This window comes from Fistularia commersonii, chromosome 30 (genome assembly GCF_037954325.1).
Source record: "Fistularia commersonii isolate RoL2024-O1a breed Wild chromosome 30, RoL_Fcom_v1.0, whole genome shotgun sequence".
NCBI classification, from domain to species: domain Eukaryota; kingdom Metazoa; phylum Chordata; class Actinopteri; order Syngnathiformes; family Fistulariidae; genus Fistularia; species Fistularia commersonii.
Window position 1 is genome coordinate 6,374,011 of NC_141313.1, and position 14,200 is coordinate 6,388,210.

The following is a 14,200-nucleotide window of genomic DNA, read 5'->3' on the forward strand; positions in this document are numbered from 1 at the left end:
TCCATTGGGACGACTGAAGATTTCGGGCCAAAACAAAAACAAGTTGAATCAAGAGAGGTGTGACTGATGAAGGAGACCAGTCCGCTCCCAATGAGAATCTACTGCAAACTCTTCATTCATACCGAACAGGCTGTGAATTATGACCGACTCCTCCAGCATAATTGTAAGTGAATCAAGTCTTTGTTGTAATATAGTAATTACAGTGTTTATCTTGTTCTCAAGTGTCGTTGAGCCTTTGCTCCTGGAAGACTCATCTTCTCTCCTTATTGACTTATTTTCGTCCTGACTTACACCTAGCAGTGTAAGAAAGTGCTGTTTGTATCCTCTACTGACCTTAGAGATTTATTTGGACTCTAAATACCATGCAGTCATCACTTCTTACTCAGCTGGAGCAATTTGGCAAACATGAGTCGGTATCCTCGCATCTATAAAAATGCTGAGAGGTTACAGATGTCTGCAGAAGACATCAATGATTTTGTGTTCACTTCCTGATGCCCACATCAGACATGTTCATCTTGCTTTGATATTCCAATGATCCTGAGGCTTCTAGTATGCAACGTTTTTTTTTATCTTCAGCAATACATGACAAAAGTAAATCGCCAATTATGGAAAACCCAGCATAATCAATCAAGCAAAGGCCCTACTGACAGTAAAATAGCAATGGCAGCGGGTTGTTTTGTTTAGGGAGACACTCAAGGAACGCACACACTGTAATATTTTGCTTTCTCTTTTGCCAGCACAACCTGGCATCCAGATCTAAAATGTTTGCCTGCACCTGTCTTTATCTGCTGAATTTTAAATAGTCCTAGTTGTGTAAACCACAGAGGCTGCTACATTTCACTACAATTACACAGCGCAAGAGCTCATTCAACAAATTAAATGCTGCATCGTGATCGACTGCCTTGGGCCTCTGACCTGGAAGATGAATGCAGTAGAGACTGGTTTAAGTGCTGTAATCTTTCCTATCAAAATGATTACAGTTCATCATACAGCATAAAACAGAATAATACATAAATTGATTTACTATATCATATTTGTTTAATGCCCAGGATCACTGAATTTGTTTAATGCTCAAGTGCGATGGGCTGCAATCAACAAATATGTATACATGCAGCATGTAGCCTCAATAACACTCCAAAGGCTTTTCATCAAAATTATTGTATTACATAACTGAAACAGCGTTTTACAGTTTTAAAACTATATTAGTAAAAAAAATGTATGATTTCAGAGTAAATAATGTTCTTACACCACAGCTGTGGGGGCTTCTTCGCCTGAACCATGTGGGAGTTTTTTTTTCTATGACCTCATAAATAAGCATAGTAATATATAAAGTAATTCTTTCAGTTGCAAAGAATATAATTTAAACAGGGACAATGGAAAATGTGTGCTGTTTGAATGGGCCTCCTCCCCAAAGAAATGATACTTATTTTTAGAAAGAGGTTAACAAAAATCACTTACAAATGCAAGTGTATGGCTGAAACTAGTATAGTATCCTAGAAAGATGATACAAAAGCTCTTCAGTTACATAAAGTTATATACGATATTACCTGAAATCACTGAAAATGAATATTAAATTCCTTCAAGTGTTAAAATTAAGGAAAAGTGAGAAGTTTCTTGAAAATCAACTAACGTACCCAAAAGCTAGCAAGGAATTACCAGCTTATTTTGTGAGTAAAGGATAATCGGAAAATCATTGTGCCATTGAATCAGATTTATATAGTGTTTATTAAGATGATACTGCGGTGCAATGTGACACTCAAAATAAGACTTATTTTAATTAGGTGCCGTGATTTTTCAAAGCTATAAAATGGGTTTGTTCTGAAATGCCCTAGATTATATTCATTTAGAAAGAGTATTTTTTATCATTATCGCATTGAATTTTTTTTTTTATTGTCTGCTTTAGAAGAATTGAGTTTGTTTTACTTTAATTCAGTGGTTATATTAATTAGTTAATTAATTATTAAATCATAATATTTTTCAAATTAAATCTATTTTTTAAAAATATATTTCAACACAAAATAGTATAGAAATTACAACAAAAATCCCATTTGTTCATGTACTGGCTTGAACAACAAAGCTGTTCACCTCCAAATACAAAGACCACACGTACAGTAGATAGATGATTTCAGTCAGAAATGTATTAAATTAATCACTTTCATTACTTTAACAAGCACAATTTACAGTCAAAAACAGGCTATGGTCCATTAGTGCTTCAGACAGCAAGTAATTAATACATTAGTCATTTGGAACACATGGGCAGGATTCTTTAAAAACTGCAGGTAAAGTCAGGTCACCTATATTAACATTTAGCTGTACAGGAGACTGTGCATTATGTCTCTCATACCTTCAAAAGTTAGCCATGTTATTTCTTCCCAACAGGGCCTCAAAAATGTCTGTGTACAATAAGTTTGTTTTCAACTTGAGATACGGACATAGGTCTTAAACCACAACATAAAGAACATTTATGTTTGACTGTTCTCGAGAAATGGCTCATTTGCTGTTTTTTTCCAGATCCTGGGAGGACAAAGACCAATACCTTGGCAGGGACACACTAATATGAGTATCCAAAGCTCCAGGACTGCTTATTAAAATGTCACAGTACTTTTTAACCTCCATAAGATTTTGTGCATTTTCAATGAGAATAGACTCTCACTAAAAGAGGCCAGGACCGCAGCGGTTTTAATGTATCTTCGCAGTTCAATGTGGACAAAAATCCACAGCAATTGTTTCATGCCTCTGGAGTAAATGGAAACCATTGAGGTCACAAATGGTAATTGCCGCACATTTAATCTTTGTAGCATTAAAAAAAAGACAAAAAAAAACAAACAAAAAAAAAAAAGAACAACAAAACAAAATATCTTATGAGGAAAACACTGTTAGTTGGGAGACAGCATGGCAAAGCACACTTAAAAGGTGGAGCTTTCAAAATGCCCCAGTCAGAACTGAAACCAATAAATACAATAGCATTGAGGTGAACTGCAATCAAGAAATAGGTTACATCATAGTCATAATTTCTTTTCAATCTATGCTGAGTGGGAGGTCTGAAGTACAGAATCCACAAAGCATTGATTCCTTAAATACTTCAAAAGTAATCTACAAAAAAAAAAGTACTGGTGTTGAACGGACAGGATTTGCACAACTGTCAATAAGCAATCAATAGAGAGCAAGATTTAAAATCAATTGAACATTTTGTAAACTGAATTTGATTCAGGACAAACCGCCCCAACATGATTGGGAGGGGGGTCCTATCTCCAAAGAGTCATCCATTTTGTTGCATAATATCATTTAAGCTGGGGTTGGAGTTTTGTTTCGGTGAAATTTTTTCAAGTCCATAGGTAGACTTTTGAAAGGTTTATATTCCTTACATAATTTAGAGCAACTGTCAAAATTCCTGAAAAATTGGACACTACGATTTCCAAGGGGGCTGGAATGTTGACCACATTTAGCCCCTTGTCCCAAATACCAAACCCCTCATCTCACATGGTGAAAGCAGAGGCTGAGAAGTATCTGTACAGGGGCAGAGAGGAGTTACACACTGTACTGGACCATGGAGATGGTCTTCATGGCACTGTCCAGTACCACACCGGCCTCCTGCATTTCATACCTGTGGACAACACCAAGTACCAGATCAGTTTCTGCTGAACTGATGTAGGTTAGAATACATACTGTAGGTGATGGATCAGCAGTTATTTAACACAGCAACAAGGGTGGGGCATTATATAGATGTAATTCAATTATTAAATAAATATCTCAGTGTTTTAACTTTGAGTAGGTCGAGAAAGAAATGCCATGAGTGAATTGTCCACCCATTAATTTGGTAAAACATCAGAACCTTCTGGAACAATGCTAAAATTATAGATTTAATAGAGCAGATCAGTGGTGAAGTGTAACATTTAAATGGTGCTGATATTAATTGTTCTATACTGCCCGGCCCTGACTTGCTCAATACTCACCAATCAGATGGAGAGACAGTGTAGTAGACCGGCAGCTGGGGGGAGCTAGAGAGGCAACTGAACCCCTCAAGGCCACAGGCTCCCATGTTAGAGAAAAGCAGCCAGTCTCCCACACTGAGCTCTGGAAGCAGGCAGCGCTCCACCACCAGGTCCAGCTGGTCCAATGACGGGCCCCAAAGACTGCTGGGATATACTGCCTCCTCAGTGTACAACCCGTGCTGAATAGAAGAGATATCATTAACATGCAACATCTGACTTTTCTCTGACTAACAAACGCTTTCTAACAAACGCATTATTAGGCAGTTTGTTCAACAAGGTATGGTGTAGAACAAAATTTGTGTTCATTTTTTTATGGTGACTTGTAAAGGGCACATAAATACAACGAAATGGTAACTAGCGACCTGAAGCAGAAATCATCCAAGTCCTTTGAACCAGCCATAAAGAGGGAAATCTAAAGCAACTTTAATTCTTCCCCAAGTACTTGTAATGATTAAACTCACTTAAACAGTTGCCGTGATACGCTTCTTTCACCTCGGATAGTACATAGTTCTCTAAGGGATGAGGCCTACAAACCTTGTGCACTGATGGGGCAGCGATAGTGTTTCCCAGGAGCTTGACACCGAATGGGCCATAAACTCCCTCATTCATGTGGTACAGGAACTCTGTGCCCTCGTTGTTTTCACCTGTGAATACATTGAGTGACATTTTCAGAAAAATAGAGCATGTATTATCCCTCGAGCTAGAGCAGGGCAATATATGACATGTCATGGTTTAGGTAATGATAATGCAACAGAGCCTATGTAGACGTACACGCAGACACACTCACACACACAAAACTTCATAAAATACATTTTCCCAGTTACGCAAAGTCATAGTTACAGAAGAAAACATTTTAAAATTTAATCAGAAAAGAGGAGACAATTAGAACATCTGTGGAAATTTAACACATTACCTTGAGCAATACTTTCCCAGTGATGGGTCAACACCTCCTTGGCGATCACACTGACAGCCAGGCTGAATGCAGAGGCTACATAGAAGCTGCCTGGTTGAGCCAACACTTGCACCCCAGACAGTGGAGGGAAATAAGCATCTAGCAGTGGCCTGATTGCAGACTCAACCTTCAAATAAAAACACCCAGCAAGTATGAAAACATGTAACACAGAAAAAAAAATGCACATGATGCAAAGTTATTATTTCTAGAACCGTTTTGAGTTCCCACCAAACGTTAAGAGTCAAAAATCATGTAAGCTAAAACAGTGGGCTCTAGTGTGTTAAAAGAGAGTACATTTCCTTCTTAGACCTAACTTGAGCCTTCATCAAGTGATGACAAATGATTACCTGTTTGAGTTGAAAGTCTGACCCAGTGAATCCACCACCTAGGTCTAGGATGTTCATGTTAAAGCCCAGGTCCACCTAGAAAGAACAGAATTAGAGTATTTATATATTTACAAAATGGTGTCCTGTGTGCATTGATAATAGCGGGGACACACAATTAAAAACACATTAGGGAAAAAAAAAATCACTCTTAATTGAACAGACAAACATTCTCTGATAAAATTACAAAATCTTGAAATACAAAACTCCTCTAATCAACACTACTCACCCCCATATCAAATACACAACGAGCATCTGAGAGTGCATGAGTGTAGGCCTGTTGGAGGTCATGGCAAGAGCTAGGGATGTGGAACGTCACACCCACAACCTCGAGTCCCAGTCCCTTTGCTGCCTCAAGGAGGTGCCGACAGCTCTTCAGAGAGGAGCCAAAGGCCATGCTAGTCTCTGCTGCATGAGCCTCAGTGGTCAACTGAAGCAGCAACCTGGAAGAAAAATATTTTTTATTTGCGATAGTAAGTATATTCCTGTTTTTTTTTCTGGCACACATGCATTCATATCATGTATCCACTTACTTTGCACTGGGATGGAGGCGGGAAATCTTTGATAACTCGGCTTCATTCTCGCAAACAAGGTGCTGAATGTTGTTCTTAGCAGCATCCTTGATATGCGCCACCTGCTTGCAGACACCCGACAAGATAATGTTTTCAGGAAGCACGCCATGTTCCAGGACCAGACGCACTTCAGCCTTTCAGGAGAGAAAACACATGTATTAGATTCTTTGACACAACCAAGTCCAGAAGCCTCATCGAAACAGGCGGAGTGTGTTGCACAATTTGATGGGATAATATTCTCCAGCTTAACGGTAATCCATTGAGTGCATTTAATGTAACTATCTATAAAACTCAAGAACTTTCATCAGTAGAGGTGAAGAAAATAAGCCAAAGCAATATATTTTTTTCAGTCATTTTGAAAGCTTACTTTGTTGTTGCAGATAAAGCCCAGGCCCAGGGAGGCCAGCACCTCAATAACTACTGGACTGCTATTGCACTTGACTGGGTAGTAGGGCTGCAGACGGGGAACAATGCTCTGCCAGCATGTGTGCTGCCGCATCAGGGCACCAAGGTTACCCACCACAAACGCACTTTTCTCCACCTGGGAATATAATGTGGTACATGAAGGAATTGGTTAAGCAACTGAAAGGTTTAAAATGAGAACAAAATTAAAAAACTAAATGAGTGGAAATATAGCACTGGCTTTAGGAAAAAAAAAACAAAGATGTTAAAGTTAAGATATTCTTACAAAATTTTAATTCCAACATATGCAATATATTAATTTCTGCATTATTTCAATAATGACAGTGCAGATATAAGAAAACCCAACAGAGTAGTGAACTTGAGCTGGGCCATAGATCAATACATAAAATGTAATTCAATGGGTATCAAATTCCTCATTTTAAAATATAAAATTGTGATAAGCAACTTTAGTGTCAGCATTGTTTCTATGAAGATGTAAAAAAACTCAAAAGAACAGGACATCAACAACGTGTAAATATTCACTTTTAAAAAAGCAGCAAACCCTTGGAAAAGAATTACTTCAAAACGACTCCAGCATGCAGGAAATGTCAAAACTTGTGTTAAAATGGAATTGTAATTCAATTTCTCATATTGCCAAGGAGAAACAATTTATTGAATACTTATTATATTAAATTTTGCTCCACAACCATCCCTTATTTGAACCCAGGCTTTGGCACAAAAGACTCAGCCTCTAAAAGCAGCGAGGCCACACGAGTTGAGTTACCAGGTGCCAAAAAATGCTCTTCCCATTAAGAGAAAAATAGGTTCTTAGTTTACAGACATTTCAATCGGACATTTTACTGTCGTCAAAATCTGTGAGTATTTTAAATCAAGAGGAAAAGTTACGATCAACAGTGTTATGGAAGAGATACAAAGCATTCTGGAATGTTGTTCAAAGCAAACTCAAGATACCAAAAAGAAAGCCTATGAGATAAACTGACCAGGGTCTGTTCGCAGATATGCTCATCAACGACATCTTCAAGGGTTACTCCACACCCCAAAAGTTCGACAATATAGCTTGGCTTGTCAGCGAGTCCTTTCATCTCAACCGTATTCCACTGAGCCAAAAATCATAAATAACAGGAGAGCAAGTCAAGAGGTCACGACTGAGCCAATGGGGTCCTGCCGGTATGCAACAAACTAGAAAGAGAAAGGAGAATAAAATAAGATTTTATCAGTAGAATTAACATTTGCAGAAAGCTTAGGAGAAAAATGAAATATGCATATGTCTGAGTTGCTCTGAGATTTTTTCCAAACCTATTTATATGTAAGAAGATTACATGTAAACTTAAGACACTTCACTTAACTTCTATTTGTAATGAATCACCCATGCGAGCTGATAACAACCTATGTTTACATACAAAATATCTTGAATAACAAAGTCTACTGACAACATAGCAATTCTGGACTTTGCTCCAAGTGTGCACAACTGTGTGCGAGTGAAGATACTCACATGGACAAGTCAGGAGAAGGACCTGTCCCACTATCAGCTAGGATCCCAAGGCGGCTCAGCGTTGAAGTCAAAGTGCTCCCGGTAAAGAGCCGCCCCTAGGTCCTCTGGGTAGCGCTCATACACCTGTGCAGAGACAGGGGAGCCCTGCAGGACATACACAAAGCACGATGAATAAGAATTATAAAGTAAAAACAAGTATTCATTGCAAAGACAATCAAGACTTGGGCGACCGTGTCAAAACTTGCAATTTCAATTCTTTCAGCAGCAAGTTCAAATGTATCGTATTCTAATTTTTACATGTTGTTTTTGAGGTATTTTGTTAACCAATATATCGATATTAAGACAAAAAAAATTCGTGGCTTGTGAAATGAGTAAAGTCGGAAAATTGCTCTACAAATAATGCGCATGCGCACTGGTGATGCAAAGTGTCAACTTGACAAATGAGATTACAATCTCAATGCGTCACCAAGGAAAAGCCCAAAACGTTAGGACTTAATTGCGGCGAGCGACATAAACGCGTCTTTTAACACCGGCTGAAACCGCATCTTGGTCCAACCATAATGGTGGGAATAGAAGATCTACTGGCGATCTTCGGTAAGGAGGGAGTCGCTGTGTTGTTGAGCTGGCTGCCGAGCACACCGCGGTACGAGCTCATGCTAACACCGGACCGTTACTAAAAAATACAAATCACAGACATTAACATGAATCACATACAGCGATTACCAACCGTAGGTCCGCTTAAAACGTCGAGGGAATCATTCGTGTCGCAACACTTAGTTTGAAAACGTTACAAACACTGCTGAATATAATGAATCGGTCTATCATGTGTGGCAAGAAGGCAGAAAGACCGCCATGTTACGTCCGCCCGCTGAATCCAAGGAATCCAGCGCGATTATAACGCTGTACTTACGTGAGATAACGGCCAGAATGTTTTGGAAAATCGTCTTCTCTTTTTCGGCGGAATTTTTAAAGAGTGGTGGGCACAACCATATAAGAAAGAAAGGCGGCGGTTTTTGCCATATGCTTATAGCTAAGGAACGAGCGGTAGCCTTGTATCGTCTCCTCTCTCGGCTGGTGGGCGGGGAACTAACTCGGTGCCGAGCGCAAGGGAAGTAGGAAAAGGTCATCAACAGACGGGGGCGGGGCTTGACGATAATTTCCACCAATGAGCTTTCTAGATTTGTGAGCCTGTACCAAATATGTATTTCCGAGTATCGTAGTGGCCGGAGCAGGTCTGTCGTGTTTATTTAAGTTACATAACCATAAACTTTCCATAGATGGCCATCGCATTCGGTTATTCAGTGCAAGACCTGCAGATTTTTCAGGTTTAGGACAATCCACTTGCACCTTCTTGTGTTACCCGTGTGTATGAAAGACGGACCGTCTGAACTCCTTAGCCACGGAAGACGGTTCTGGAGAGCATGTTGCTGGCTAGCCACGTGGGTACAAATTTTTAGAAACGTTCTTAACTTGATAAGTTAAAAAAAGACACATATCTTGATAATTTCTATGCATATTACTTATATAAATTCTGTAATGCCCGCATATAAATGGTATACACACGTATATATTACATTTTCCACCATACTTTACTATTTTGTACAATCAATTTCTTGATTTTACAGTTTATTATGACACATTGAAAAGTATGTACAGCTGTATACAGAAACAGCAAAACAATATTGGTTGAAGAAATAGTCATAATTTCCTTCAATCGCTCTTGTTATGCAAGTAATCCAAGTAATCTCAAAGTACTTGACAAAAGAAATACCATGTTTGAATAAGATATTGAAATGAACGTTAAGATATATATTGATGTAATAAATGGTGTACAGAACGTACCACAGTCATTTGACACGCAATCCTCAAACCCCTTTTTCATTAATTTATTCATAAAACAAACTTTAAAAGCAAGAAAAAATTGATTTGGTGATTTATTCGATTGGGGGATTATTTATTTCTAAAAATTACAGCCTTATTCATAATTTTACACAATTAACAGTTATTTCTTAAGATTGAAAGATATAGACATGAATGGGTCCAGGTGTGTGTCAGCGTATGGGTGGTGCTTTACGTAACAGCTTACAATCCATTGTCAGAGAATGAATTTCTAGCATTCATGATTCTGACCTCTTAAAAATGAGAGTGGGGTGTGGATCTCATCAGGCTCACGTTTCAGATGTTAAGCTACTTTTAACAGTGTCACCAAAGTGCGATTTTCCACCCTAAACATCTGATATGATTTAATATTTGTAACTGCTCAAATGATCAAGGATCTAACCAAATCAGAAATTAGCCCAAAGGAAAGCTCCCCAAACTGAATAACAAATATTTTTAGACCTATCAAAAAACTTCAACTCATATTTCTGTCCTTTTCTTTGAGAAGCTACCACTAGTTTCAAAGTAATTTTCCATATATGCTTTGTCTTGTTTCTCAGAACAGTTTCTCAAAGCTCCGATCGCGTTTTTCAAACCAGCACCTATTCACCTTGTCTCTGTTGTCATTATCTGAACAGTAATGCGCCAGAATTACAGATGTCTTGTCAGTGTGGCAGCTCTTAGTTACTTTCTCACAAAAGAAAATGTCCTTTTTCTTCAGCGACCCGAGTTAAATTGTGACGCAAAAGTTAAATTAGATGTGCTGAAATAGGTATTTTTGTAGATCATGTTTATTTAGAGTAACTTTGCCATTCTTTCCACATAGAGAAAAAAAAACTGAGAAAGTGACCTCTAAAATTCAAAAATACACCAGGATTCATGTGCTAGTGAAACCAGTAATTGTATGATGCTGCAGGAAAGACTTTGACATTGTAGTAAATGATTGCCTACATTTCTTTGAAAAGAAAAAGTATCAAACTGAGAAAAACACAGTCATTTTTTAGCAGCCAGACGTGTGCATTTCATAATGTTGCAAAAGGAAAACATTGTACCCGTTCATCTACAAACATTAACAATGTGCCTGAAATAATGACAATTGAAACGCTGCTAAACTGGTTTTGAGCCACTGACCAGCAAGTTGGACGATCCTCATTTTTTTTTTTGAAGTAATATATATAAATTGAGAACTAATTAAAACAAACCAAGAAAAAAAATTATCGCATTGTATTTAATGCTAAAGGCATTAATGCTAAAAAACTAATGGCGACGTCACTTCGAAATAAATATAAGTATATCTAATATCTAATACGTGTATATGTATAAGGCTGAAATATAGCAAATGCAATTCATTTTCATTCTAATAATATTGGTCATAATAACTATTCTATAACTGTGATTTTCTCATCCACATAAATCTGCATTTTTTTTAAATAATATGTTTGTTTTTTGTTATCATTGTATTTTCCCCCTTTCTTTGCCTATTAGTTGGATACGAATTATGGAAGGCTTTATTTTCGATATGCGTCAAGGACACTTGTTTTTGGTTAAACATGGTCTATTTAATTAGATCTTTCACCCCTCATTATTTTTCAGAAATATTTGTGACCAAGAAAAACAGGCCTCAAAGCCAGGGAAGTCACAAGGTTGAGAATGTCCTAGGGTCAAACATCGAGGGACAATTACAAAAGTTTCTATCTTTATCATTGTTCACACAAATTTCTCAGAAAAGTTAGTATATGAATGGAAGTTTTCCACCACCAGCTGAATGAAATAAGGTGTATATAAAGAAAATACAAAAGACAATTGTGACACAAGCTTCCAGGTTGCCTTTTTTCATTCATGGTTTGCCTATTATGGAATCTGAGGTTTTCAACAGGATATTTTTGATTAGTCCTCTAAGCATTTGTCATACCCAATTACAGATTTAGTTCAAGTGTAATAATTTGTGTAATTTAATTTGACAGAGGGGAAAAATGGTTTCACCAGATAATTTTCTTTCAAACATCCCAGTCAGGAGTTCAGTGCTGAATGACAGGAACGACAAGCACCAAGTCTTTGCCTACAGCCCCCTAAATCATATGACTTCTGTGTCAAAGGATGGCAAACTGCATGACAGCTTCTTCCAACGCTACATTTGTTTGTATCTTCTCTAGCAATCCGACACGTTCGGGGTCACATCTGTGTCACCAATGCATTCGTAGGATATGTAGCATTTGAGTCTCATTTTTAGGTATATGATGTGAAATCATATTGATAGTCGGGAGAAAACAAACATCAGAATCAATGACTTAAGAAATGAATCTATATAAGCACCTTTAGAAATTGTTACATTTGTATTCCTTGTGGGCAGGAATGATCCCCTTCCTGAAATATTGATACAGTCTAACTTGATATAAATTAATATTAGTTATTGATCACAGATTATTTTCATATGTCGTTACTGTAAATAATGACTTATGTTTCCTCATTTTCATAATGTCACCCACTTAAATGCGAGTCTGGTTACAAAATGGTTTTGTGTAAATGCAATAAACAAAAGGAAAATGAATCCTTCATTTTCAGTGATTTACAATTCTTATGTTTGTTATAAATCAACTTTTTTTGTTTTAATTCAATTACATCTTGTATGTGTTCAACCATTTTAAAAATGGACAATGATTAAATCATAAAATGAATTTTTTTTTTTTTTTTTTATGTCACCCTTTAAACAACTTTGGCCCAAATAATTCCAAATATTCATGAATCTTTTGCGACAGAACTATTTAAATGCCAGGTTCTTTTCATATTTCAGATTTAAAAAATCCATAACAAGCAACATTTTTATTTTGGGTTCACAACATCAGCTTGGTGAAGTTTAGTTTTTATGCAGCGTCAATAAATACTTTGCTCCTGTTACCAAAGGCCCCCTTCATGAAACTGATGTTTAAAAATCATAAATTCACATTATTTTCCCACTTTTGAAACCCAACTTTGTTCCAGCTATGAATTATACATTAGGCATATTAATTTATTTAGCTTTTTCACAGTTCTGTTATTTCTGTTGTTTTATTCAATCCCAGTTTATTTATTTATTGTTTTTATTTTTTGTTATTGAGAGAAATTAAGCCAGGGATATTTGTTATGCTCACTTATTTTATCATTCTTACGTTTGCGTTTAAGATTACTGCATGGTGGGCTGCTGGTCCTGCGGACAAACCTCGTTTCATTTGGAAGTGTATAATGGCAATAACGTAACCCAGAACCTTGAAAAAACCCCAAGACAAACAAACGTTTGAAATGAACGTTTGAATAACTTCTCATATGCCAAAAGCTGATGGTATATATATTGTTTTATGGGTCAACTGTATGGGAGGCTCCTGAAGTTGACCCTGTGATTTTCAGGTTTGTTTGCAATGCACTTACTGTATTAAAGCGTAAAGCAATAACGCTGTAAACAAGCTAAAGGGCAAGACAGTCAGACAACAAACAGATAATCGTATCAACTCTTAAGTTTTGTTTGAATAATTCTGGTTATGTATGAATATATTTTATTTAAAGGTACCGTGTAACTTTTTTATTTTCAAATCCAGTACTTTGTCTTTGAGTATCTCATACCAAGAACGTGTACAGTCTAAACGTGCTTTATGGGTCATGTCAGGGTTCAGGAGGACAAAAATAAAGCAAACTTTTCTGCCTTCAGTTCAGCTTAATTTGCCTCAATGCCTTCACTGTCTCCAGAGAGGAAATGGAATGTGCAGCCAGAAGTGGAGGATGGAAACAAACAGCAGCATAGATAATCAATCCTTAATTGCCACGATAAATTCACAAATCTAAAATGCAAACAAGTAATTGCCAAAAAGTTCACAAACAAAACTCTTTTCATTGTAAGTGGTGCACCAGGCAGACATAAGTTCAGTAAATTTATGTCAAGTTGTATATACAGTATATTTATATAAAACTCCAAATCACAGCCAGAGCTTGCCTTTAGGGTTTTATTAATCTGTTCAATGTTCAACAATCTCTGGCCTTTGACCATCAAACTTCGGTTCAATTGCTTTTATTCATAGCAGATATTCTTTCTCTCTGGGCATGTTTCATTTACAATAGTTAGAGGCCATAGACGCAGTTTGAACTTTATGTTGCTGTTTAGAGAAAAGTCCTTGAAGAAAGTGTGGTGAAAAAAAACTTCGTCAAAATAAAAGAGGTCAATTTCACTTTCTCGGAAACAAGTTAGACTTTTAGATAACTGTATGGGACTATGTATATAATTCTACATTTTATCATATTTACAAAATAAGTTTATTCTAATTTCCTGAAATTCTTTTTCATGTAATTTATGTAACCATTATTATATCACTTAAAAGAAGATTATTTATGGCGAATTCTTAGAAATTATTTGTTGTTTTTCTTCTGGTAATTGTCGCCTATTTTTGGTTATCTTCTGCTAATTTTTATGCGGTTTTTAATGAGGTGATGACACAAAGCAGACAAGAAAGTTGTGGAAAAATCAGCTGAGGTATATGTTTAAG

General features: G+C 36.9%; 1 protein-coding gene across 1 annotated transcript; it reads right to left on the minus strand.

Annotated features, from left to right (window-relative positions):
* Window positions 1-2,118: 2,118 nt before the first annotated feature.
* azin1b (antizyme inhibitor 1b) lies at window positions 2,119-8,894 on the minus strand. The gene is made up of 11 exons (XM_086178274.1): window positions 8,725-8,894; window positions 7,815-7,958; window positions 7,303-7,501; window positions 6,267-6,440; window positions 5,861-6,033; window positions 5,557-5,770; window positions 5,292-5,366; window positions 4,906-5,071; window positions 4,527-4,636; window positions 3,954-4,171; window positions 2,119-3,604 (listed from the first exon to the last, which is right to left on the minus strand). The coding sequence occupies exons 3-11, from the start codon at window positions 7,402-7,404 to the stop codon at window positions 3,529-3,531; spliced, it is 1,308 nt and encodes a 435-aa protein (XP_086034400.1). The 5' UTR covers window positions 7,405-7,501; window positions 7,815-7,958; window positions 8,725-8,894; the 3' UTR covers window positions 2,119-3,528.
* Between the last annotated feature and the right edge of the window lie 5,306 nt (window positions 8,895-14,200).

Coding starts and splice junctions, on each gene's coding strand:
- azin1b (XM_086178274.1), bottom strand. CDS start 7,404: ATGAAAGGACTCGCTGACAAGCCAAGCTATATTGTCGAACTTTTGGGG. Junction 6,441..7,302: donor ATATCTGCGAACAGACCCTG/GTCAGTTTATCT, acceptor TTATATTCCCAG/GTGGAGAAAAGTGCGTTTGT. Junction 3,605..3,953: donor ACTGTCTCTCCATCTGATTG/GTGAGTATTGAG, acceptor TGTTGTCCACAG/GTATGAAATGCAGGAGGCCG.